The sequence below is a fragment of the Ascaphus truei genome, unplaced genomic scaffold, assembly GCF_040206685.1.
Source record: "Ascaphus truei isolate aAscTru1 unplaced genomic scaffold, aAscTru1.hap1 HAP1_SCAFFOLD_972, whole genome shotgun sequence".
Lineage (NCBI taxonomy): Eukaryota > Metazoa > Chordata > Amphibia > Anura > Ascaphidae > Ascaphus > Ascaphus truei.
In genome coordinates this window covers 1-25,479 of record NW_027457312.1, presented here as the reverse complement: position 1 = coordinate 25,479, position 25,479 = coordinate 1, and the positions used below count along the sequence as shown (strand labels likewise).

The following is a 25,479-nucleotide window of genomic DNA, read 5'->3' as shown; positions in this document are numbered from 1 at the left end:
TCCCTATAACTCCTCCTATTACCCCATATAACCGCTCCCTATAACTCCCCCTATTACCCCATATACCCGCTCCTTATAACACCTCCAATTACCCCATATAACCGCTCCCTATAACTCCTCCTATTACCCCATATAACCCCTCCCTATAACTCCTCCTATTACCCCATATAACCCCTCCCTATAACTCCTCCTATTGCCCCATATAACCGCTCCCTATAACACCTCCTATTACCCCAGATAACCGCTCCCTATAACTCCTCCTATTACCCCATATAACCGCTCCCTATAACTCCCCCTATTACCCCATATACCCGCTCCCTATAACACCTCGAATTACCCCATATAACCCCTCCCTATAACTCCTCCTATTACCCCATATAACCCCTCCCTATAACTCCTCCCATTGCCCCATATAACCGCTCCTTATAACTCCTCCTATTACCCCATATAACCGCTCCCTATAACTCCTCCTATTACCCCAGATAACCGCTCCCTATAACTCCTCCTATTACTCCATATACCCGCTCCCTATAACTCCTCCTATTACCCCATATACCCGCTCCCTATAACTCCTCCTATTACCCCATATACCCGCTCCCTATAACTCCTCCTATTACCCCATATAACCCGCTCCCTATAACTCCTCCTATTACCCCATATACCCGCTCCCTATAACTTCTCCTATTACCCCATATAACCTCTCCCTATAACTCCTCCTATTACCCCATATAACCCCTCCCTATAACTCCTCCCATTGCCCCATATATCCGCTCCCTATAACTTCTCCTATTACTCCATATACCCTCCCTATAACTCCTCCCATTGCCCCATATACCCGCTCCCTATAACTCCTCCTATTACCCCATATAACCCCTCCCTATAACTCCTCCTATTACCCCATATAACCCCTCCCTATAACTCCTCCCATTGCCCCATATACCCGCTCCCTATAACTCCTCCTATTACCCCATATAACCGCTCCCTATAACTCCTCCTATTACCCCATATACCCGCTCCCTATAACTCCTCCTATTACCCCGTATAACCCCTCCCTATAACTCCTCCCATTGCCCCATATACCAGCTCCCTATAACTCCTCCCATTGCCCCATATAACCTCTCCCTATAACTCCTCCCATTGCCCCATATACCCCCTCCCTATAACTCCTCCCATTGCCCCATATAACCGCTCCCTATAACTCCTCCCATTGCCCCATATACCCGCTCCCTATAACTCCTCCTATTACCCCATATAACCGCTCCCTATAACTCCTCCTATTACCCCATATACCCGCTCCCTATAACTCCTCCTATTACCCCATATACCCCCTGCCTATAACTCACCTAGCTTAGTGACAGCCTTGTTTAGGATGGGTGACAGCGACGGATCGAGCTCCTCCTGCACGTTCTGTAGCAGCACAGGACTCCCAAACTGTATGGCCTGTTCCAGTGTCCTCATGTAATCCGGCATCTGGAGGTCGATAACCTTCAGGCCCTACAGGGGGGCAAGAAAATGGGGTTATACCCTCCCCGCGCAGGGTGACACAGTGACAGACAGAAGGGAGCTATGAGCCTGTCCCTCCCCCCGCAGGGTGACACAGTGACACAGACAGAAGGGAGCTATGAGCCTGTCCCTCCCCCGCAGGGTGACACAGTGACAGACAGAAGGGAGCTATGAGTCTGTCCCTCCCCCGCAGGGTGACACAGTGACAGACAGAAGGGAGCTATGAGTCTGTCCCTCCCCCCGCAGGGTGACACAGTGACAGACAGAAGGGAGCTATGAGTCTGTCCCTCCCCCGCAGGGTGACACAGTGACAGACAGAAGGGAGCTATGAGTCTGTCCCTCCCCCCGCAGGGTGACACAGTGACACATACAGAAGGGAGCTATGAACCTGTCCCTCCCCCCGCAGGGTGACACAGACAGAAGGGAGCTATGAGTCTGTCCCTCCCCCCGCAGGGTGACACAGTGACAGACAGAAGGGAGCTATGAGTCTGTCCCTCCCCCCGCAGGGTGACACAGTGACACAGACAGAAGGGAGCTATGAGTCTGCCCCTCCCCCCGCAGGGTGACACAGTGACACAGACAGAAGGTAGCTATGAGCCTGTCCCTCCCCCGCAGGGTGACACAGTGACACAGACAGAAGGGAGCTATGAGTCTGTCCCTCCCCCGCAGGGTGACACAGTGACAGACAGAAGGGAGCTATGAGTCTGTCCCTCCCCCCGCAGGGTGACACAGTGACACAGACAGAAGGGAGCTATGAGCCTGTCCCTCCCCCGCAGGGTGACACAGTGACAGACAGAAGGGAGCTATGAGCCTGTCCCTCCCCCCGCAGGGTGACACAGTGACACAGACAGAAGGGAGCTATGAGCCTGTCCCTCCCCTGCAGGGTGACACAGTGACACAGACAGAAGGGAGCTATGAGTCTGTCCCTCCCCCCGCAGGGTGACACAGTGACAGACAGAAGGGAGCTATGAGTCTGTCCCTCCCCCGCAGGGTGACACAGTGACAGACAGAAGGGAGCTATGAGTCTGTCCCTCCCCCCGCAGGGTGACACAGTGACACAGACAGAAGGGAGCTATGAGCCTGTCCCTCCCCCCGCAGGGTGACACAGACAGAAGGGAGCTATGAGTCTGTCCCTCCCCCCGCAGGGTGACACAGTGACACAGACAGAAGGGAGCTATGAGTCTGTCCCTCCCCCCGCAGGGTGACACAGTGACACAGACAGAAGGGAGCTATGAGACTGTCCCTCCCCCGCAGGGTGACATAGTGACACAGACAGAAGGGAGCAATGAGTCTGTCCCTCCCCCCGCAGGGTGACACAGTGACACAGACAGAAGGGAGCTATGAGTCTGTCCCTCCCCCCCGCAGGGTGACACAGTGACAGACAGAAGGGAGCTATGAGTCTGTCCCTCCCCCCGCAGGGTGACACAGTGATACAGACAGAAGGGAGCTATGAGCCTGTCCCTCCCCCGCAGGGTGACACAGTGACAGACAGAAGGGAGCTATGAGTCTGTCCCTCCCCCCGCAGGGTGACACAGTGACAGACAGAAGGGAGCTATGAGACTGTCCCTCCCCCCGCAGGGTGACACAGTGACAGACAGAAGGGAGCTATGAGCCTGTCCCTCCCCCGCAGGGTGACACAGTGACACAGACAGAAGGGATCTATGAGTCTGTCCCTCCCCCACAGGGTGACACAGTGACAGACAGAAGGGAGCTATGAGTCTGTCCCTCCCCCGCAGGGTGACACAGTGACACAGACAGAAGGGAGCTATGAGTCTGTCCCTCCCCCGCAGGGTGACACAGTGACAGACAGAAGGGAGCTATGAGTCTGTCCCTCCCCCCGCAGCGTGACACAGTGACACAGACAGAAGGGAGCTATGAGCCTGTCCCTCCCCCGCAGGGTGACACAGTGACAGACAGAAGGGAGCTATGAGTCTGTCCCTCCCCCGCAGGGTGACACAGTGACAGACAGAAGGGAGCTATGAGTCTGTCCCTCCCCCCGCAGGGTGACACAGTGACAGACAGAAGGGAGCTATGAGTCTGTCCCTCCCCCGCAGGGTGACACAGTGACAGACAGAAGGGAGCTATGAGTCTGTCCCTCCCCCCGCAGGGTGACACAGTGACACAGACAGAAGGGAGCTATGAGCCTGTCCCTCCCCCCGCAGGGTGACACAGACAGAAGGGAGCTATGAGTCTGTCCCTCCCCCCGCAGGGTGACACAGTGACAGACAGAAGGGAGCTATGAGTCTGTCCCTCCCCCCGCAGGGTGACACAGTGACACAGACAGAAGGGAGCTATGAGCCTGTCCCTCCCCCGCAGGGTGACACAGTGACACAGACAGAAGGGAGCTATGAGTCTGTCCCTCCCCCGCAGGGTGACACAGTGACAGACAGAAGGGAGTTATGAGTCTGTCCCTCCCCCCGCAGGGTGACACAGTGACACAGACAGAAGGGAGCTATGAGCCTGTCCCTCCCCCCGCAGGGTGACACAGACAGAAGGGAGCTATGAGTCTGTCCCTCCCCCCGCAATGTGACACAGTGACACAGACAGAAGGGAGCTATGAGTCTGTCCCTCCCCCCGCAGGGTGACACAGTGACACAGACAGAAGGGAGCTATGAGTCTGTCCCTCCCCCCGCAGGGTGACACAGACAGAAGGGAGCTATGAGTCTGTCCCTCCCCCCCGCAGGGTGACACAGTGACAGACAGAAGGGAGCTATGAGCCTGTCCCTCCCCCCGCAGGGTGACACAGTGACACAGACAGAAGGGAGCTATGAGCCTGTCCCTCCCCCGCAGGGTGACACAGTGACAGACAGAAGGGAGCTATGAGTCTGTCCCTCCCCCCGCAGGGTGACACAGTGACAGACAGAAGGGAGCTATGAGTCTGTCCCTCCCCCGCAGGGTGACACAGTGACAGACAGAAGGGAGCTATGAGTCTGTCCCTCCCCCGCAGGGTGACACAGTGACAGACAGAAGGGAGCTATGAGTCTGTCCCTCCCCCCGCAGGGTGACACAGTGACACAGACAGAAGGGAGCTATGAGCCTGTCCCTCCCCCCGCAGGGTGACACAGACAGAAGGGAGCTATGAGTCTGTCCCTCCCCCCACAATGTGACACAGTGACACAGACAGAAGGGAGCTATGAGTCTGTCCCTCCCCCCGCAGGGTGACACAGTGACACAGACAGAAGGGAGCTATGAGTCTGTCCCTCCCCCCGCAGGGTGACAAAGACAGAAGGGAGCTATGAGTCTGTCCCTCCCCCCCGCAGGGTGACACAGTGACAGACAGAAGGGAGCTATGAGCCTGTCCCTCCCCCCGCAGGGTGACACAGTGACACAGACAGAAGGGAGCTATGAGCCTGTCCCTCCCCCGCAGGGTGACACAGTGACAGACAGAAGGGAGCTATGAGCCTGTCCCTCCCCCCGCAGGGTGACACAGTGACACAGACAGAAGGGAGCTATGAGCCTGTCCCTCCCCTGCAGGGTGACACAGTGACACAGACAGAAGGGAGCTATGAGTCTGTCCCTCCCCCCGCAGGGTGACACAGTGACAGACAGAAGGGAGCTATGAGTCTGTCCCTCCCCCGCAGGGTGACACAGTGACAGACAGAAGGGAGCTATGAGTCTGTCCCTCCCCCCGCAGGGTGACACAGTGACACAGACAGAAGGGAGCTATGAGCCTGTCCCTCCCCCCGCAGGGTGACACAGACAGAAGGGAGCTATGAGTCTGTCCCTCCCCCCGCAATGTGACACAGTGACACAGACAGAAGGGAGCTATGAGTCTGTCCCTCCCCCCGCAGGGTGACACAGTGACACAGACAGAAGGGAGCTATGAGTCTGTCCCTCCCCCCGCAGGGTGACACAGACAGAAGGGAGCTATGAGTCTGTCCCTCCCCCCCGCAGGGTGACACAGTGACAGACAGAAGGGAGCTATGAGTCTGTCCCTCCCCCGCAGGGTGACACAGTGACACAGACAGAAGGGAGCTATGAGTCTGCCCCTCCCCCCGCAGGTTGACACAGTGACAGACAGAAGGGAGCTATGAGTCTGTCCCTCCCCCCGCAGGGTGACACAGTGACAGACAGAAGGGAGCTATGAGACTGTCCCTCCCCCCGCAGGGTGACACAGTGACAGACAGAAGGGAGCTATGAGCCTGTCCCTCCCCCGCAGGGTGACACAGTGACACAGACAGAAGGGAGCTATGAGTCTGTCCCTCCCCCGCAGGGTGACACAGTGACAGACAGAAGGGAGCTATGAGTCTGTCCCTCCCCCGCAGGGTGACACAGTGACAGACAGAAGGGAGCCATGAGTCTGTCCCTCCCCCCGCAGCGTGACACAGTGACACAGACAGAAGGGAGCTATGAGCCTGTCCCTCCCCCCGCAGGGTGACACAGTGACACAGACAGAAGGGAGCTATGAGCCTGTCGCTCCCCCCGCAGGGTGACACAGACAGAAGGGAGCTATGAGTCTGTCCCTCCCCCCGCAATGTGACACAGTGACACAGACAGAAGGGAGCTATGAGTCTGTCCCTCCCCCCGCAGCGTGACACAGTGACACAGACAGAAGGGAGCTATGAGCCTGTCCCTCCCCCCGCAGGGTGACACAGTGACACAGACAGAAGGGAGCTATGAGCCTGTCGCTCCCCCCGCAGGGTGACACAGACAGAAGGGAGCTATGAGTCTGTCCCTCCCCCCGCAATGTGACACAGTGACACAGACAGAAGGGAGCTATGAGTCTGTCCCTCCCCCGCAGGGTGACACAGTGACACAGACAGAAGGGAGCTATGAGTCTGTCCCTCCCCCCGCAGGGTGACAAAGACAGAAGGGAGCTATGAGTCTGTCCCTCCCCCCCGCAGGGTGACACAGTGACAGACAGAAGGGAGCTATGAGCCTGTCCCTCCCCCCGCAGGGTGACACAGTGACACAAACAGAAGGGAGCTATGAGCCTGTCCCTCCCCCGCAGGGTGACACAGTGACAGACAGAAGGGAGCTATGAGTCTGTCCCTCCCCCGCAGGGTGACACAGTGACAGACAGAAGGGAGCTATGAGTCTGTCCCTCCCCCCGCAGGGTGACACAGTGACACAGACAGAAGGGAGCTATGAGTCTGTCCCTCCCCCCGCAGGGTGACACAGACAGAAGGGAGCTATGAGTCTGTCCCTCCCCCCGCAATGTGACACAGTGACACAGACAGAAGGGAGCTATGAGTCTGTCCCTCCCCCCGCAGGGTGACACAGTGACACAGACAGAAGGGAGCTATGAGTCTGTCCCTCCCCCCGCAGGGTGACACAGACAGAAGGGAGCTATGAGTCTGTCCCTCCCCCCCGCAGGGTGACACAGTGACAGACAGAAGGGAGCTATGAGTCTGTCCCTCCCCCCGCAGGGTGACACAGTGACACAGACAGAAGGGAGCTATGAGTCTGCCCCTCCCCCCGCAGGTTGACACAGTGACAGACAGAAGGGAGCTATGAGTCTGTCCCTCCCCCCGCAGGGTGACACAGTGACAGACAGAAGGGAGCTATGAGTCTGTCCCTCCTCCGCAGGGTGACACAGTGACACAGACAGAAGGGAGCTATGAGCCTGTCCCTCCCCCCGCAGGGTGACACAGACAGAAGGGAGCTATGAGACTGTCCCTCCCCCCGCAGGGTGACACAGTGACACAGACAGAAGGGAGCTATGGAGCTATGAGTCTGTCCTTCCCCCCGCAGGGTGACACAGTGACACAGACAGAAGGGAGCTATGAGTCTGTCCCTCCCCCCGCAGGGTGACACAGACAGAAGGGAGCTATGAGACTGTCCCTCCCCCCGCAGGGTGACACAGTGACACAGACAGAAGGGAGCTATGAGCCTGTCCCTCCCCCCGCAGGGTGACACAGACAGAAGGGAGCTATGAGTCTGTCCCTCCCCCCGCAGGGTGACACAGACAGAAGGGAGATATGAGCCTGTCCCTCCCCCCACAGGGTGACACAGTGACACAGACAGAAGGGAGATATGTGTCTGTCCCTCCCCCCCGAGGGTGACACAGACAGAAGGGAGCTATGAGCCTGTCCCTCCCCCGCAGGGCGACACTGTGACAGAGACAGAAGGGAGCTATGAGTCTGTCCCTCCCCCCGCAGGGTGACACAGTGACACAGACAGAAGGGAGCTATGAGCCTGTCCCTCCCCCCCGCAGGGTGACACAGTGACACACACAGAAGGGAGCTATGAGCCTGTCCCTCCCCCCGCAGGGTGACACAGTGACACAGACAGAAGGGAGCTATGAGCCTGTCCCTCCCCCCCCAGGGTGACACAGACAGAAGGTAGCTATGAGCCTGTCCCTCCCCCCGTAGGGTGACACAGTGACACAGACAGAAGGGAGCTATGAGCCTGTCCCTCCCCCCGCAGGGTGACACAGTGACACAGACAGAAGGGAGCTATGAGCCTGTCCCTCCCCCCGCAGGGTGACACAGTGACACAGACAGAAGGGAGCTATGAGCCTGTCCCTCCCCCGCAGGGTGACACAGTGACACAGACAGAAGGGAGCTATGAGCCTGTCCCTCACCCCCAGGGTGACACAGACAGAAGGGAGCTATGAGTCTGTCCCTCCCCCGCAGGGTGACACAGTGACACAGACAGAAGGGAGCTATGAGTCTGTCCCTCCCCCCGCAGGGTGACACAGTGACACAGACAGAAGGGAGCTATGAGTCTGTCCCTCCCCCCACAGGGTGACACAGACAGAAGGGAGCTATGAGCCTGTCCCTCCCCCCGTAGGGTGACACAGTGACACAGACAGAAGGGAGCTATGAGCCTGTCCCTCCCCCGCAGGGTGACACAGACAGAAGGGAGCTATGAGCCTCCCCCTCCCCCCGCAGGGTGACACAGTGACAGCGGGGACATTAGTGAGCGCAAATTGACATCCTACCTTGGCATTCTCCATGTTTTTAATCCACTTAGTGGCCTGTCCCTGTGGATCGATCATCAGCGGCCACCTGTAACACAAGCAGCAAAGTCTCTACCACAGAGGATTATGGGAGGGGAGCGAGACTGAGCTCCAGAGGAGTTTGGGAGGGGATCAAGCCCAAGAGGATTATGGGAAGTAAGCGACAATAAACCCCAGAACATTATGAGTGGGGAGCGAGACTATGGTTTAGTCACTTATAGAATATATATATAGAACACACGAGTAGTATGTTGAGCACTCGTACTGTCACTCACTATACTGTATAAACCAGTATGGGGCACCAAATGCTGCCCGGGGTCTTTCCCGATAGTACAGGGGGCACTTCAACTCCAATCCTCAAGGGCCACCAACGGGCCAGGTGTTAGGGATATCCCTGCTTCAGCACAGGTCATTTTGACTGAGCCACTGTACTGATGCAGGGATATCCTTCAAACCGGGCCTGTCGGTGGCCCCTTGGGGACTGGGAGTTGAGCGGCCCCTGCTATGGCAGATCCCACGTGGATGAATCAGCGGCAAAATAGAAAGGTAGCGGGCACTGCTTAGATAGCAGAAAGATTTATTTATTTATTTAAGTAGCCATTCCAACGCGTTTCCATCCCAAGTGGGAGCGAAACGCGTTGGAATGCCTACTTACATGAATAGAGAAACTGCTCTACTTTCTATTTAGTAGTTTATAGGACGGTGGGGGAGCCCCAAAGCGTTGTGGTCAGGGTAGAGGGAGCCCCAGAGAGTTATGGGACAGGCAGGGGGCGCTACCTGTTCCCCCGTGTGACGATGATGCCGTTGTCGCTGGAGAAGGTGTCGGACGGCAGGCCTTGCAGGTTCCACTCTCGTATGGTGGTGGGTTTGGTCAGGAAGGTGGAGAGGGAGAAGTTGGGGGAGCACGGCACCATCATCTCACGGACCTGAGAGGGGGTCAGAGGTCATGGGTGGGGGGATAGTGGGGTTTGTTGGGGTGTGAGGGGGGCTGTTATGTTTGGATAATATAAGGGGGGGGTGCCTGTGGTGTTGTGTGTGGTGTTGTGTGTGGTGTGTGTGTTGTGGTGATGTGTAGGGCGGTGTGTGGGTGTAGTGTGATGGTATGATGCTGGGGGTTTTGTGTCAGGTGTGTGTGTTTTGGGGGATGGCGTGATCTGTTGTGGTGTTCAGAGTAGTGTGGTGAAGTGATGTGGGGGGTTGTGTATTGTATTATTGTATTGGGGATAAGGTGTGTGTTGAGTGTGTGTGTGTGGTGTGTTGGTTACTAACGTAATCTAAGGAGTTAATAGTAAGCAGTGGATGATAGGCTCCACCCTGTGATGACACATGGAACTACATGATAGGGGGTATAAGAGTCAGAGGAAATGTCCTGGAAGGTTAGGTTCCAGAAGGAGAGGAGAGTAGGGGCCTCGGGGAGTAGAGGCCGGGGGAAATTCCCCCAAGTAAAGGAGAGATTAGGCCCCCCTGTTTATTGGGTTTTATTTAGGGGCAGTGCCTTAACAGTTAGGGCCCCTACGGCATTGCACAGAAGGGATATGCAGGTCCCAGAGAGGTAATGCAGACATGCCACAGAGGGTTCTGGGATGTCCGGAGATCAGCCCCACGAGAGCATCGCCATACACAGAGTTCGTAGCCCCTGAGAAAGTGCCGGCTTCCTGCAGGAGGAAGGAGGGTGGTAATAACCTCCCCAGAGCAGGGCAGGATCTCAGAGGGGCCCGAAATAGAATGATCCCACGGACAGAGCTAAGCAAGTGCAACACCGGGGGCCTAGTCCAATACAGGAAGCCCTGCCAGTAACACGTGTACGCGCCTCCCAGGAGTGTCCCAGGCACCCAGGGAAGAACTATGCATGGAGTGATAACAGGATGGATACTGGATCTTTCCACCGCCCAGCCGACCCACATCCAGCACCCGAGGCAGGGAAGCCTGTGCTGATGTTCAATACCCAACTACCCCCCTGTAACCTCCCCAGGGAGCCGGGCAGGGAGGTTACGTGTGTGTTTGGGGGGACGGCATGAGCTGTTGTGGGGTTCGGAGAAGTGTGGAGGGCTGTGTGTTGGGGGGATATGGGGGCAGTGTGTGTTGGGTGTGTCAGTGTGATGTTGGTGGTGTGTGTTGGGTGTGTGTGTGTTTGGGGGGACGGCATGAGCTGTTGTGGTGTTCGGAGAAGTGTGGAGGGCTGTGTGTTGGGGGGATATGTGGGCAGTGTGTGTTGGGTGTGTCAGTGTGATGTTTGTGGTGTGTGTTGGGTGTGTGTGTGTTTGGGGAGTCGGTATGAGCTGTTGTGGTGTTCGGAGAAGTGTGGAGGGCTGTGTGTTGGGGAGATATGGGGGCAGTGTGTGTTGGGTGTGTCAGTGTGATGTTGGTGGTGTGTGTTGGGTGTGTGTATGTTTGGGGGGACGGCATGAGCTGTTGTGGTGTTCGGAGAAGTGTGGAGGGCTGTGTGTTGGGGAGATATGGGGGTGTGTGTTGGGTGTGTCAGTGTGATGTTTGTGGTGTGTGTTGGGTGTGTGTGTGTTTGGGGAGTCGGTATGAGCTGTTGTGGTGTTCGGAGAAGTGTGGAGGGCTGTGTGTTGGGGAGATATGGGGGCAGTGTGTGTTGGGTGTGTTAGTGTGATGTTGGTGGTGTGTGTTGGGTGTGTGTGTGTTTGGGGGGACGGCATGAGCTGTTGTGGTGTTCGGAGAAGTGTGGAGGGCTGTGTGTTGGGGGGATATGGGGGCAGTGTGTGTTGGGTGTGTCAGTGTGATGTTGGTGGTGTGTGTTGGGTGTGTGTGTGTTTGGGGGGACGGCATGAGCTGTTGTGGTGTTCGGAGAAGTGTGGAGGGCTGTGTGTTGGGGGGATATGTGGGCAGTGTGTGTTGGGTGTGTCAGTGTGATGTTGGTGGTGTGTGTTGGGTGTGTGTGTGTTTGGGGAGTCGGTATGAGCTGTTGTGGTGTTCGGAGAAGTGTGGAGGGCTGTGTGTTGGGGAGATATGGGGGTGGTGTGTGTTGGGTGTGTCAGTGTGATGTTGGGTGTGTGTGTGTTTGAGGAGACGGCATGAGCTGTTGTGGTGTTCGGAGTAGTGTGAAGGGTTGAGCGTTGGGGAGATATGGGGGTGTGTGTGTTGGGTGTGTTAGTGTGATGTTGGGGGTTTGTGTTGGGTGTGTGTTTGGGGAGATAGCATGAGCTATTGTGGTGTTTGGAGTAGTGTGAAGCGTTGTGCGTTGGGGAGATATGGGTGTGTGTGTGTGTTGGGTGTGTTAGTGTGATGTTGGGGGTTTGTGTTGGGTGTGTGTGTTTGGGGAGACGGCATGAGCTGTTCTTGTGTTCGGAGTAGTGTGAAGCGTTGTGCGTTGGGGAGATATGGGGGCGGTGTGTGCTGAGATGATGCTGGGGGTTTGTGTGACGTGTGTGTGTTGGAGGGGGGAGCTGTGTTGTTGTGTGTGATGGTGACGGAGGGAAGGGTTACCTCCTTGATCCAGATGAGGGACAGGATGTCCTCGCGGTAGCCGGACAAGAAGGGACCCATGTAGGACAAGAAGGCGGAGGCCAGGAGACAGTCGCCCACCAGGAAGCCCAGGTCCTCTTCTAGTCCCTGTGCGGGAGAAGGAGAGAGAGGGAGAGAGGAGAGAAAGGTTACAGATTGGGGAGAAGTGGGAAGAGAGGATTACCAAGAAGACAGGAGAGAGGGGACAGAGGTGGAAGAGGGTAGAGAGGAAACACAAAGAGGGAGAAGGGAGAGAGCGGATAGGAGGGGGAGAGTGGGGAGAAGGATTGCAGAGGGAGGAGAGGGGGGATATGGGTGTGACCTCTGACCTTGACGGTCTCCTCCCAGCGGGTTTTCTCGCCTGCCAGGCCAGTGACCAGTTTCCCCGCTCGCTGCAGCTTCACCTCCATCTGCTCGGCCTCCGAGCGCAACGTCTCCTTCTGTGCCAGCTTCTCGTCATACTGCGTCTTTAACCGCTCCAGGCGTTCCCCCACCTGTGAGCGCACACGCACTGTGAGCGCACACGCACTGTGAGCGCACACGCACTGTGAGCGCACACGCACTGTGAGCGCACACGCACTGTGAGCGCACACGCACTGTGAGCACACACGCACTGTGAGCACACACGCACTGTGAGCGCACACGCACTGTGAGCACACACGCACTGTGAGCACACACGCACTGCAGGAGCTGGCACGGGGGGATACACAGCCTGGCACCGCTAGGGCTGGCACAGGGGGATATACACAGCCTGGCACCTGTAGGGCTGGCACAGGGGGATATACACAGCCTGGCACCTCTAGGGCTGGCACAGGGGGATATACACAGCCTGGCACCTCTAGGGCTGGCACGAGGGGATATACAGAGCCTGGCACCCCTAGGGCTGGCACGGGGGGATATACACAGCCTGCCACCTCTACGGCTGGCACAGGGGGATGTACACAGCCTGGCACCTCTAGGGCTGGCACAGGGGGATATACACAGCCTGGCACCTCTAGGGCTGGCACAGGGGGATATACACAGCCTGGCACCTGTAGGGCTGGCACAGGGGGATATACACAGCCTGGCACCTCTAGGGCTGGCACGAGGGGATATACAGAGCCTGGCACCCCTAGGGCTGGCACGGGGGGATATACACAGCCTGCCACCTCTAGGGCTGGCACAGGGGGATGTACACAGCCTGGCACCTCTAGGGCTGGCACAGGGGGATATACACAGCCTGGCACCTCTAGGGCTGGCACGAGGGGATATACACAGCCTGGCACCTCTAGGGCTGGCACAGGGGGATATACACAGCCTGGCACCTCTAAGGCTGGCACGGGGGGATATACAGCCTGGCACCTCTAGGGCTGGCACAGGGGGATACACAGCCTGGCACCTCTAGGGCTGGCACGGGGGGATACACAGCCTGGCACCTCTAGGGCTGGCACGGGGGGATATACACAGCCTGGCACCTCTAGGGCTGGCACGAGGGGATATACAGAGCCTGGCACCTCTAGGGCTGGCACGGGGGGATATACACCGCCTGCCACCTCTAGGGCTGGCACGGGGGGATATACACAGCCTGGCACCTCTAGGGCGGGCATGGGGGGATATACACCGCCTGGAACCTCTAGGGATAGCACAGGGGGATACACAGCCTGGTACCTCAAGGACTGGCACATGGGGGTATACAGAGCCTGGCACATCTAGGGCTGGCACAGAGGGGTATACACAGCCTGGCACCGCTAGGACTGGCACAGGGGGTATTCAGAGCCTGGCACCTCTAGGGCGGGCACAGGGTGATATACACAGCCTGGCACCTCTAGGGCTGGCACGGGGGGATACACAGCCTGGCACCTCTAGGGCTGGCACGGGGGGATATACACAGCCTGGCACCTCTACGGCTGGCAAAGGGGGATATACACAGCCTGGCACCTCTAGGGCTGGCATGCGGGATACACAGCCTGGCACCTCTAGGGCTGGCACAGGGGATATACAGAGCCTGGCACCGCTAGGGCTGGCACAAGGGGATATACAGAGCCTGGCACCGCTAGGGCTGGCACAAGGGGATATACAGAGCCTGGCACCTCTAGGGCTGGCACAGGGGGGATATACACAGCCTGGCACCTCTAGGGCTGGCACAGGGGGATATACAGAGCCTGGCACCTATAGGGCTGGCACAGGGGTATACACAGCCTGGCACTTCTAGGGATAGCACAGGGGGATACACAGCCTGGTACCTCAAGGACTGGCACATCTAGGGCTGGCACAGAGGGGTATACACAGCCTGGCACCGCTAGGACTGGCACAGGGGGTATACAGAGCCTGGCACCTCTAGGGCGGGCACAGGGGGATATACACAGCCTGGCACCTCTAGGACTGGCACAGGTGTTATACACAGCCTGGCACCTCTAGGACTGGCACAGGGGTTATACACAGCCTGGCACATCAAAGACTGGCATAGGGGATACACAGCCTGGCACCTCTAGGACTGGCACAGGGGATATACACAGCCTGGCACCTCTAGGACTGGCATAGGGGATACACAGCCTTGCACCTCTAGGACTGGCACAGGGGGATATACACAGCCTGGCACCTTTAGGGCTGGCATAGGGGATACACAGCCTGGCACCTCTAGGGCTGGCACAGGGGTTATGCACAGCCTGGCACCTCAAAGACTGGCATAGGTGATACACAGCCTGGCACCTCTAGGGCTGGCATAGGGGATACACAGCCTGGCACCTCTAGGGCTGGCACAGGAGTTATACACAGCCGGGCACATAACGTTACCTCGCGCAGTTTGCTCTGAGCTTCTGCCAGTGACGCCTGCTTCTCTGCCAGCTGAGACATCGCGGTGTTCATACGGGCGCGTTTGGGCTCTACCACACGGTATATTCTGCCGTACATCTGAGAGGGGGAGAGTGAGGGGAGAGAGGGGGGGTGGGGAGAGAGGGGAGAGTGAGGGGAGAGAGGGATCCAGGTGGAACAATGAAAGATTGGCAGCTAGATACACACACACACAGACACCCTCACCTCCATGGCCCGCACCCACATGCACAGGGACACACAGACACACAGACACACACACACACACACACACAGACACACAAACACACACAGACACACAGACACACACACACACACACACACCCTCTCACCTCCATGGCCCGCACCCACATGCACAGGGACACACACACACACACACCCTCTCACCTCCATGGCCCGCCCCCACATGCACAGGGACACACACACACACACACACACACACCCTCTCACCTCCATGGCCCGCACCCACATGCACAGGGACTCACACTCACACACACACACACACCCTCTCACCTCCATGGCCCGCACCCACATGCACAGGGACTCACACACACACACACACACACACACACCCTCTCACCTCCATGGCCCGCACCCACATGCACAGGGACTCACACACACACACACACACACACACACACACACACCCTCTCACCTCCATTGCCCGCACCCACATGCACAGACACACACACACACACACAGACAAACACAGACACACACAGACACACACCCTCTCACCTCCATGGCCCGCACCCACATGCACAGGGACTCACACACACACACACACACACACACACACACACACACACCCTCTCACCTCCATGGCCCGCACCCACATACACAGGGACACACACACACACACACACACACACACACCGTCTCACCTCCATGGCCCGCACCCACATGCACAGGGACTCACACACACACACACACACACACACCCTCTCACCTCCATTGCCCGCACCCACATGCACAGGGACTCACACACACACACACACACACACACACACCCTCTCACCTCCATGGCCCGCACCCACATGCACAGACACACACACACACACACAGACAAACACAGACACACACAGACACACACCCTCTCACCTCCATGGCCCGCACCCACATGCACAGGGACACACAGACACACAGACACACACACACACACACACACAGACACACAAACACACACAGACACACAGACACACACACACACACCCTCTCACCTCCATGGCCCGCACCCACATGCACAGGGACACACACACACACACACCCTCTCACCTCCATGGCCCGCCCCCACATGCACAGGGACACACACACACACACACACACACACCCTCTCACCTCCATGGCCCGCACCCACATGCACAGGGACTCACACTCACACACACACACACACCCTCTCACCTCCATGGCCCGCACCCACATGCACAGGGACTCACACACACACACACACACACACACACCCTCTCACCTCCATGGCCCGCACCCACATGCACAGGGACTCACACACACACACACACACACACACACACACACACCCTCTCACCTCCATTGCCCGCACCCACATGCACAGACACACACACACACACACAGACAAACACAGACACACACAGACACACACCCTCTCACCTCCATGGCCCGCACCCACATGCACAGGGACTCACACACACACACACACACACACACACACACACACACACCCTCTCACCTCCATGGCCCGCACCCACATGCACAGGGACTCACACACACACACACACACACACACACACACACACACACCCTCTCACCTCCATGGCCCGCACCCACATACACAGGGACACACACACACACACACACACACACACACACCGTCTCACCTCCATGGCCCGCACCCACATGCACAGGGACTCACACACACACACACACACACACACCCTCTCACCTCCATTGCCCGCACCCACATGCACAGGGACTCACACACACACACACACACACACACACACCCTCTCACCTCCATGGCCCGCACCCACATGCACAGACACACACACACACACACAGACAAACACAGACACACACAGACACACACCCTCTCACCTCCATGGCCCGCACCCACATGCACAGGGACTTGGCCGCCAGTGACACGCGCCCGATGATGTCCGGCTGGAAGTCGGGCATGACACAGTACTGTCCCACCTTCTTCAGCACCCGCTCCGAGATGTTATCCTTGTCAAAGTTAATCAGCTGCTTGATGAAGTTGGATTCTCCTGGGGAAAGGAGGGAACGATAACTGGAGAGGGAGGAAGGGAGGGAGAGAAGGAGAGAGGGAGAAGAGAGACGGAGGGGGAGAAGAGAGGGGACGGGAGAGACGGAGCGGAGAAAGGAAGGGATGGAGAAACGGAGGAGAGGGAGGGAGAGAAAAGAGAGGGTTGGAGAAAAGGAGAGGAGAGAAGAAAGGAGGGAGAAAGGAGGGAAGGAGATTAAAGAGAGAGGGAGGGAGAGAAGAGAGAGGGAGAGGAGAAAGGAAGGGATGGAGAAACAGAGAGGCGAGAGGGAGAGAAAAGAGAGGGTTGGAGAAATGGAGAGGAGAGAGGGAGGGAGGGAGAAAGGAGGGAAGGAGATTAGAGAGAGGGAGGGAGAAGAGAGAGGGAGGGATGGCGAGAGATGAGAGAGGGAGGGAGAAGAGAGGGAGAGAGAAGAGAGGAGAAGAGAGAGGGAGCGAGAAGAGAGCGAGGGAAAAAGAGGGACGGAAAAAAGAAGAAGAACAAGGGAAGGAGGAGAGAGAGAGAGAAAGCGAGAGAGAGAGACAGCGAGAGAGAGAGAGAGAGAGAGAGAGAGAGAGAGGGCGAGAGCGCGAGAGACAGCGAGAGAGAGGAGAGAGAGAGAAAAAGAAAGTGTGGGGGAGTTGCTCCCTCGCCCACAAAGTTGCCCCTCATGATCCCCCCCCTCACCCAGTTGCCTCTTGGCTTCTGCCCACGTGGGCTCGTTGCCCCTCAGGATCATGACGGCCTGCATCACCGTCTCCACCAGCACCGGGGGGCGCCCGTACGACTTAATCTCCGTCATATCCTTCTTATTCAGCGACTCCAGCGCCTGCCAGGGAGCACGGGGTTAACACCGCCAAGGCACTCATTATCAAGGGGGGGGAGGGAGCGACGCTCTGCGGGTCTCTGGCAGGAGAGGGGAGCGACGCTCTGCGGGTCTCTGGCAGGAGAGGGGAGCGACGCTCTGCGGGTCTCTGGCAGGAGAGGGGAGCGACGCTCTGCGGGTCTCTGGCAGGAGAAGGGAGCGACGCTCTGCGGGTCTCTGGCAGGAGAGGGGAGCGACGCTCTGCGGGTCTCTGGCAGGAGAGGGGAGCGACGCTCTGCGGGTCTCCGGCAGGAGAGGGGAGCGACGCTCTGCGGGTCTCTGGCAGGAGAGGGGAGCGACGCTCTGCGGGTCTCTGGCAGGAGAGGGGAGCGACGCTCTGCGGGTCTCTGGCAGGAGAAGGGAGCGACGCTCTGCGGGTCTCTGGCAGGAGAAGGGAGCGACGCTCTGCGGGTCTCTGGCAGGAGAAGGGAGCGACGCTCTGCGGGTCTCTAGCAGGAGAGGGGAGCGACGCTCTGCGGGTCTCTGGCAGGAGAGGGGAGCGACGCTCTGCGGGTCTCTGGCAGGAGAAGGGAGCGACGCTCTGCGGGTCTCTGGCAGGAGAAGGGAGCGACACTCTGCGGGTCTCTGGCAGGAGAGGGGAGCGACGCTCTGCGGCTCTCTGGCAGGAGAGGGGAGCGACGCTCTGCGGGTCTCTGGCAGGAGAGGGGAGCGACGCTCTGCGGGTCTCTGGCAGGAGAGGGGAGCGACGCTCTGCGGGTCTCTGGCAGGAGAGGGGAGCGACGCTCTGCGGGTCTCTGGCAGGAGAGGGGAGCGACGCTCTGCGGGTCTCCGGCAGGAGAAGGGAGCGACGCTCTGCGGGTCTCTGGCAGGAGAGGGGAGCGACGCTCTGCGGGTCTCTGGCAGGAGAGGGGAGCGACGCTCTGCGGGTCTCTAGCAGGAGAGGGGAGCGACGCTCTGCGGGTCTCCGGAAGGAGAAGGGAGCGACGCTCTGCGGGTCTCCGGCAGGAGAGGGGAGCGACGCTCTGCGGGTCTCTGGCAGGAGAGGGGAGCGACGCTCTGCGGGTCTCTGGCAGGAGAGGGGAGCGACGCTCTGCGGGTCTCTGGCAGGAGAGGGGAGCGACGCTCTGCGGGTCTCTGGCAGGAGAAGGGAGCGACGCTCTGCGGGTCTCTGGCAGGAGAGGGGAGCGAAGCTCTGCGGGTCTCTGGCAGGAGAGGGGAGCGACGCTCTGCGGGTCTCTGGCAGGAGAAGGGAGCGACGCTCTGCGGGTCTCTGGCAGGAGAGGGGAGCGACGCTCTGCGGGTCTCCGGCAGGAGAGGGGAGCGACGCTCTGCGGGTCTCCGGCAGGAGAGGGGAGCGACGCTCTGCGGGTCTCTGGCAGGAGAGGGGAGCGACGCTCTGCGGGTCTCTGGCAGGAGAGGGGAGCGACGCTCTGCGGGTCTCTGGCAGGAGAGGGGAGCGACGCTCTGCGGGTCTCTGGCAGGAGAGGGGAGCGACGCTCTGCGGGTCTCTGGCAGGAGAGGGGAGCGACGCTCTGCGGGTCTCTGGCAGGAGAGGGGAGCGACGCTCTGCGGGTCTCTGGCAGGAGAGGGGAGCGACGCTCTGCGGGTCTCCGGCAGGAGAGGGGAGCGACGCTCTGCGGGTCTCTGGCAGGAGAAGGGAGCAACGCTCTGCGGGTCTCTGGCAGGAGAGGGGAGCGACGCTCTGCGGGTCTCCGGCAGGAGAGGGGAGCGACGCTCTGCGGGTCTCTGGCAGGAGAAGGGAGCGACGCTCTGCGGGTCTCTGGCAGGAGAGGGGAGCGACGCTCTGCGGGTCTCTGGCAGGAGAGGGGAGCGACGCTCTGCGGGTCTCCGGCAGGAGAGGGGAGCGACGCAGACGGGAGCGACGCTCTGCGGGTCTCTGGCAGGAGAGGGGAGCGACGCTCTGCGGGTCTCCGGCAGGAGAGGGGAGCGACGCTCTGCGGGTCTCCGGCAGGAGAGGGGAGCGACGCTCTGCGGGTCTCCGGCAGGAGAGGGGAGCGACGCTCTGCGGGTCTCTGGCAGGAGAGGGGAGCGACGCTCTGCGGGTCTCTGGCAGGAGAGGGGAGAGACGCTCTGCGGGTCTCTGGCAGGAGAGGGGAGCGACGCTCTGCGGGTCTCTGGCAGGAGAAGGGAGCGACGCTCTGCGGGTCTCTGGCAGGAGAGGGGAGCGACGCTCTGCGGGTCTCCGGCAGGAGAGGGGAGCGACGCTCTGCGGGTCTCTGGCAGGAGAGGGGAGCGACGCTCTGCGGGTCTCTGGCAGGAGAGGGGAGCGACGCTCTGCGGGTCTCTGGCAGGAGAGGGGAGCGACGCTCTGCGGGTCTCTGGCAGGAGAGGGGAGCGACGCTCTGCGGGTCTCTGGCAGGAGAGGGGAGCGACGCTCTGCGGGTCTCTGGCAGGAGAGGGGAGCGACGCTCTGCGGGTCTCTGGCAGGAGAGGGGAGCGACGCTCTGCGGGTCTCCGGCAGGAGAGGGGAGCGACGCTCTGCGGGTCTCTGGCAGGAGAAGGGAGCAACGCTCTGCGGGTCTCTGGCAGGAGAGGGGAGCGACGCTCTGCGGGTCTCCGGCAGGAGAGGGGAGCGACGCTCTGCGGGTCTCTGGCAGGAGAAGGGAGCGACGCTCTGCGGGTCTCTGGCAGGAGAGGGGAGCGACGCTCTGCGGGTCTCTGGCAGGAGAGGGGAGCGACGCTCTGCGGGTCTCTGGCAGGAGAGGGGAGCGACGCTCTGCGGGTCTCTGGCAGGAGAAGGGAGCAACGCTCTGCGGGTCTCTGGCAGGAGAGGGGAGCGACGCTCTGCGGGTCTCCGGCAGGAGAGGGGAGCGACGCTCTGCGGGTCTCTGGCAGGAGAAGGGAGCGACGCTCTGCGGGTCTCTGGCAGGAGAGGGGAGCGACGCTCTGCGGGTCTCTGGCAGGAGAGGGGAGCGACGCTCTGCGGGTCTCTGGCAGGAGAAGGGAGCAACGCTCTGCGGGTCTCTAGCAGGAGAGGGGAGCGACGCTCTGCGGGACTCTGGCAGGAGAGGGGAGCGACGCTCTGCGGGTCTCTGGCAGGAGAGGGGAGCGACGCTCTGCGGGTCTCTGGCAGGAGAGGGGAGCGACGCTCTGCGGGTCTCTGGCAGGAGAGGGGAGCGACGCTCTGCGGGTCTCTGGCAGGAGAAGGGAGCAACGCTCTGCGGGTCTCTGGCAGGAGAGGGGAGCGACGCTCTGCGGGTCTCCGGCAGGAGAGGGGAGCGACGCTCTGCGGGTCTCTGGCAGGAGAAGGGAGCGACGCTCTGCGGGTCTCTGGCAGGAGAGGGGAGCGACGCTCTGCGGGTCTCTGGCAGGAGAGGGGAGCGACGCTCTGCGGGTCTCTGGCAGGAGAAGGGAGCAACGCTCTGCGGGTCTCTAGCAGGAGAGGGGAGCGACGCTCTGCGGGACTCTGGCAGGAGAGGGGAGCGACGCTCTGCGGGACTCTGGCAGGAGAGGGGAGCGACGCTCTGCGGGACTCTGGCAGGAGAGGGGAGCGACGCTCTGCGGGACTCTGGCAGGAGAGGGGAGCGACGCTCTGCGGGACTCTGGCAGGAGAGGGGAGCGACGCTCTGCGGGACTCTGGCAGGAGAGGGGAGCGACGCTCTGCGGGACTCTGGCAGGAGAGGGGAGCGACGCTCTGCGGGACTCTGGCAGGAGAGGGGAGCGACGCTCTGCGGGACTCTGGCAGGAGAGGGGAGCGACGCTCTGCGGGTCTCTGGCAGGAGAGGGAGCGACGCTCTGCGGGTCTCTGGCAGGAGAGGGGAGCGACGCTCTGCGGGTCTCTGGCAGGAGAAGGGAGCGACGCTCTGCGGGTCTCTGGCAGGAGAGGGGAGCGACGCTCTGCGGGTCTCTGGCAGGAGAAGGGAGCGACGCTCTGCGGGTCTCTGGCAGGAGAGGGGAGCGACGCTCTGCGGGTCTCTGGCAGGAGAGGGGAGCGACGCTCTGCGGGTCTCTGGCAGGAGAGGGGAGCGACGCTCTGCGGGTCTCTGGCAGGAGAGGGGAGCGACGCTCTGCGGGTCTCCGGCAGGAGAGGGGAGCGACGCTCTGCGGGTCTCTAGCAGGAGAGGGAGCGACGCTCTGCGGGTCTCTGGCAGGAGAGGGGAGCGACGCTCTGCGGGTCTCGGCAGGAGAGGGGAGCGACGCTCTGCGGGTCTCTAGCAGGAGAGGGGAGCGACGCTCTGCGGGTCTCTAGCAGGAGAAGGGGAGCGACGCTCTGCGGGTCTCTGGCAGGAGAAGGGAGCGACACTCTGCGGGTCTCTGGCAGGAGAAGGGAGCGACGCTCTGCGGGTCTCTGGCAGGAGAAGGGAGCGACGCTCTGCGGGTCTCTGGCAGGAGAGGGGAGCGACGCTCCTGCGGGTCTCTGGCAGGAGAGGGGAGCGACGCTCTGCGGGTCTCTGGCAGGAGAAGGGGAGCGACGCTCTGCGGGTCTCTGGCAGGAGAAGGGAGCGACGCTCTGCGGGTCTCTGGCAGGAGAGGGAGCGACGCTCTGCGGGTCTCTGGCAGGAGAGGGGAGCGACGCTCTGCGGGTCTCTAGCAGGAGAGGGGAGCGACGCTCTGCGGGTCTCTGGCAGGAGAAGGGAGCGACACTCTGCGGGTCTCTGGCAGGAGAAGGGAGCGACGCTCTGCGGTCTCTAGCAGGAGAGGGGAGCGACGCTCTGCGGGTCTCTGGCAGGAGAGGGAGCGACGCTCTGCGGGTCTCTGGCAGGAGAGGGGAGCGACGCTCTGCGGGTCTCTGGCAGGAGAGGGGAGCGACGCTCTGCGGGTCTCTGGCAGGAGAGGGGAGCGACGCTCTGCGGGTCTCTGGCAGGAGAAGGGAGCGACGCTCTGCGGGTCTCTGGCAGGAGAGGGGAGCGACGCTCTGCGGGTCTCTGGCAGGAGAGGGGAGCGACGCTCTGCGGGTCTCTGGCAGGAGAGGGGAGCGACGCTCTGCGGGTCTCTGGCAGGAGAGGGGAGCGACGCTCTGCGGGTCTCTGGCAGGAGAAGGGAGCGACGCTCTGCGGGTCTCTGGCAGGAGAGGGGAGCGACGCTCTGCGGGTCTCTAGCAGGAGAGGGGAGCGACGCTCTGCGGGTCTCTGGCAGGAGAAGGGAGCGACGCTCTGCGGGTCTCTGGCAGGAGAAGGGGAGCGACGCTCTGCGGGTCTCTGGCAGGAGAGGGAGCGACGCTCTGCGGGTCTCTGGCAGGAGAGGGAGCGACGCTCTGCGGGTCTCTGCAGGAGAGGGGAGCGACGCTCTGCGGGTCTCTGGCAGGAGAGGGGAGCGACGCTCTGCGGGTCTCTGGCAGGAGAGGGGAGCGACGCTCTGCGGGTCTCTGGCAGGAGAGGGAGCGACGCTCTGCGGGTCTCTGGCAGGAGAGGGGAGCGACGCTCTGCGGGTCTCTGGCAGGAGAGGAGCGACGCTCTGCGGGTCTCTGGCAGGAGAGGGGAGCGACGCTCTGCGGGTCTCTGGCAGGAGAGGGGAGCGACGCTCTGCGGGTCTCTGGCAGGAGAGGGGAGCGACGCTCTGCGGGTCTCTGGCAGGAGAGGGGAGCGACGCTCTGCGGGTCTCTGGCAGGAGAGGGAGCGACGCTCTGCGGGTCTCTGGCAGGAGAAGGGAGCGACGCTCTGCGGGTCTCTGGCAGGAGAGGGGAGCGACGCTCTGCGGGTCTCTGGCAGGAGAAGGGAGCGACGCTCTGCGGGTCTCTGGCAGGAGAGGGGAGCGACGCTCTGCGGGTCTCTGGCAGGAGAGGGGAGCGACGCTCTGCGGGTCTCTGGCAGGAGAAGGGAGCGACGCTCTGCGGGTCTCTGGCAGGAGAAGGGAGCGACGCTCTGCGGGTCTCTGGCAGGAGAAGGGAGCGACGCTCTGCGGGTCTCTGGCAGGAGAGGGGAGCGACGCTCTGCGGGTCTCTGGCAGGAGAGGGGAGCGACGCTCTGCGGGTCTCTGGCAGGAGAGGGAGCGACGCTCTGCGGGTCTCTGGCAGGAGAAGGGAGCGACGCTCTGCGGGTCTCTGGCAGGAGAGGGGAGCGACGCTCTGCGGGTCTCTGGCAGGAGAGGGGAGCGACGCTCTGCGGGTCTCTGCAGGAGAGGGGAGCGACGCTCTGCGGTCTCCTGGCAGGAGAGGGAGCGACGCTCTGCGGGTCTCTGGCAGGAGAGGGGAGCGACGCTCTGCGGGTCTCTGGCAGGAGAGGGGAGCGACGCTCTGCGGGTCTCTGGCAGGAGAGGGGAGCGACGCTCTGCGGGTCTCTGGCAGGAGAAGGGAGCGACGCTCTGCGGGTCTCTGGCAGGAGAGGGGAGCGACGCTCTGCGGGTCTCTGGCAGGAGAGGGGAGCGACGCTCTGCGGGTCTCTGGCAGGAGAGGGGAGCGACGCTCTGCGGGTCTCTGGCAGGAGAGGGAGCGACGCTCTGCGGGTCTCTGGCAGGAGAGGGGAGCGACGCTCTGCGGGTCTCTGGCAGGAGAGGGGAGCGACGCTCTGCGGGTCTCTGCAGGAGAGGGGAGCGACGCTCTGCGGGTCTCTGGCAGGAGAGGGGAGCGACGCTCTGCGGGTCTCTGGCAGGAGAGGGGAGCGACGCTCTGCGGGTCTCTGGCAGGAGAGGGAGCGACGCTCTGCGGGTCTCTGGCAGGAGAGGGGAGCGACGCTCTGCGGGTCTCTGGCAGGAGAGGGGAGCGACGCTCTGCGGGTCTCTGGCAGGAGAGGGGAGCGACGCTCTGCGGGTCTCTGGCAGGAGAGGGAGCGACGCTCTGCGGGTCTCTGGCAGGAGAGGGGAGCGACGCTCTGCGGGTCTCTGGCAGGAGAGGGAGCGACGCTCTGCGGGTCTCTGGCAGGAGAGGGGAGCGACGCTCTGCGGGTCTCTGGCAGGAGAGGGGAGCGACGCTCCTGCGGGTCTCTGGCAGGAGAGGGGAGCGACGCTCTGCGGGTCTCTGGCAGGAGAGGGGAGCGACGCTCTGCGGGTCTCTGGCAGGAGAAGGGAGCGACGCTCTGCGGGTCTCTGGCAGGAGAGGGGAGCGACGCTCTGCGGGTCTCTGGCAGGAGAGGGGGAGCGACGCTCTGCGGGTCTCTGGCAGGAGAGGGGGAGCGACGCTCTGCGGGTCTCTGGCAGGAGAATGGGAGCAACGCTCTGCGGGTCTCTGGCAGGAGAGGGGAGCGACGCTCTGCGGGTCTCGTGCAGGAGAGGGGAGCGACGCTCTGCGGGTCTCTGGCAGGAGAAGGGAGCGACGCTCTGCCGGGTCTCTGGCAGGAGAGGGGAGCGACGCTCTGCGGGTCTCTGGCAGGAGAGGGGAGCGACGCTCTGCGGGTCTCTGGCAGGAGAGGGGAGCGACGCTCTGCGGGTCTCTGGCAGGAGAATGGAGCAACGCTCTGCGGGTCTCTAGCAGAGAGGGGAGCGACACTCCTGCGGGTCTCTGGCAGAGAAGGGAGCGACGCTCTGCGGGTCCTCTGGCTAGGAGAGGGGAGCGACGTCGCTCTGCGGGTCTCTGGCAGGAGAGGGAGCGACGCTCTGCGGGTCTCTGGCAGGAAAAGAGCGAGCACTGTCGGGTCTCTGGCAGAGAAAGCGACGCCTGCGGGTCTCTGGCAGAGAAGGGAGCGACGCTCTGCGGGTCTCTGGCAGGAGAGGGGAGCGACGCTCCTGCGGGTCTCTGGCAGGAGAGGGGAGGCGACGCTCTGCGGGTCTCTGCCGGAGAAAGTAGCGACGCTCTGCTGGTTCTCTGGCAGGAGAAGGGAGCGAACGCTCTGCGGGTCTCT

At 61.3% G+C, this 25,479-nt stretch overlaps 1 protein-coding gene across 1 annotated transcript in view; it reads right to left on the bottom strand.

The window, feature by feature from the left end:
• LOC142486752 (dynein axonemal heavy chain 2-like) overlaps nucleotides 1-17,749 on the bottom strand; it is a gene marked incomplete at its 5' end in the record, with an annotated part of 90,252 nt that extends 72,503 nt beyond the window's left edge. The window contains 8 exons of the mRNA XM_075585208.1: nucleotides 1,344-1,494; nucleotides 8,390-8,456; nucleotides 9,185-9,333; nucleotides 11,858-11,983; nucleotides 12,205-12,369; nucleotides 14,648-14,764; nucleotides 16,754-16,923; nucleotides 17,608-17,749. Of these exons, the coding sequence (XP_075441323.1) occupies nucleotides 1,344-1,494; nucleotides 8,390-8,456; nucleotides 9,185-9,333; nucleotides 11,858-11,983; nucleotides 12,205-12,369; nucleotides 14,648-14,764; nucleotides 16,754-16,923; nucleotides 17,608-17,749 (1,087 nt within the window). The remainder of the gene's footprint in view (nucleotides 1-1,343; nucleotides 1,495-8,389; nucleotides 8,457-9,184; nucleotides 9,334-11,857; nucleotides 11,984-12,204; nucleotides 12,370-14,647; nucleotides 14,765-16,753; nucleotides 16,924-17,607) is intronic.
• Between the last annotated feature and the right edge of the window lie 7,730 nt (nucleotides 17,750-25,479).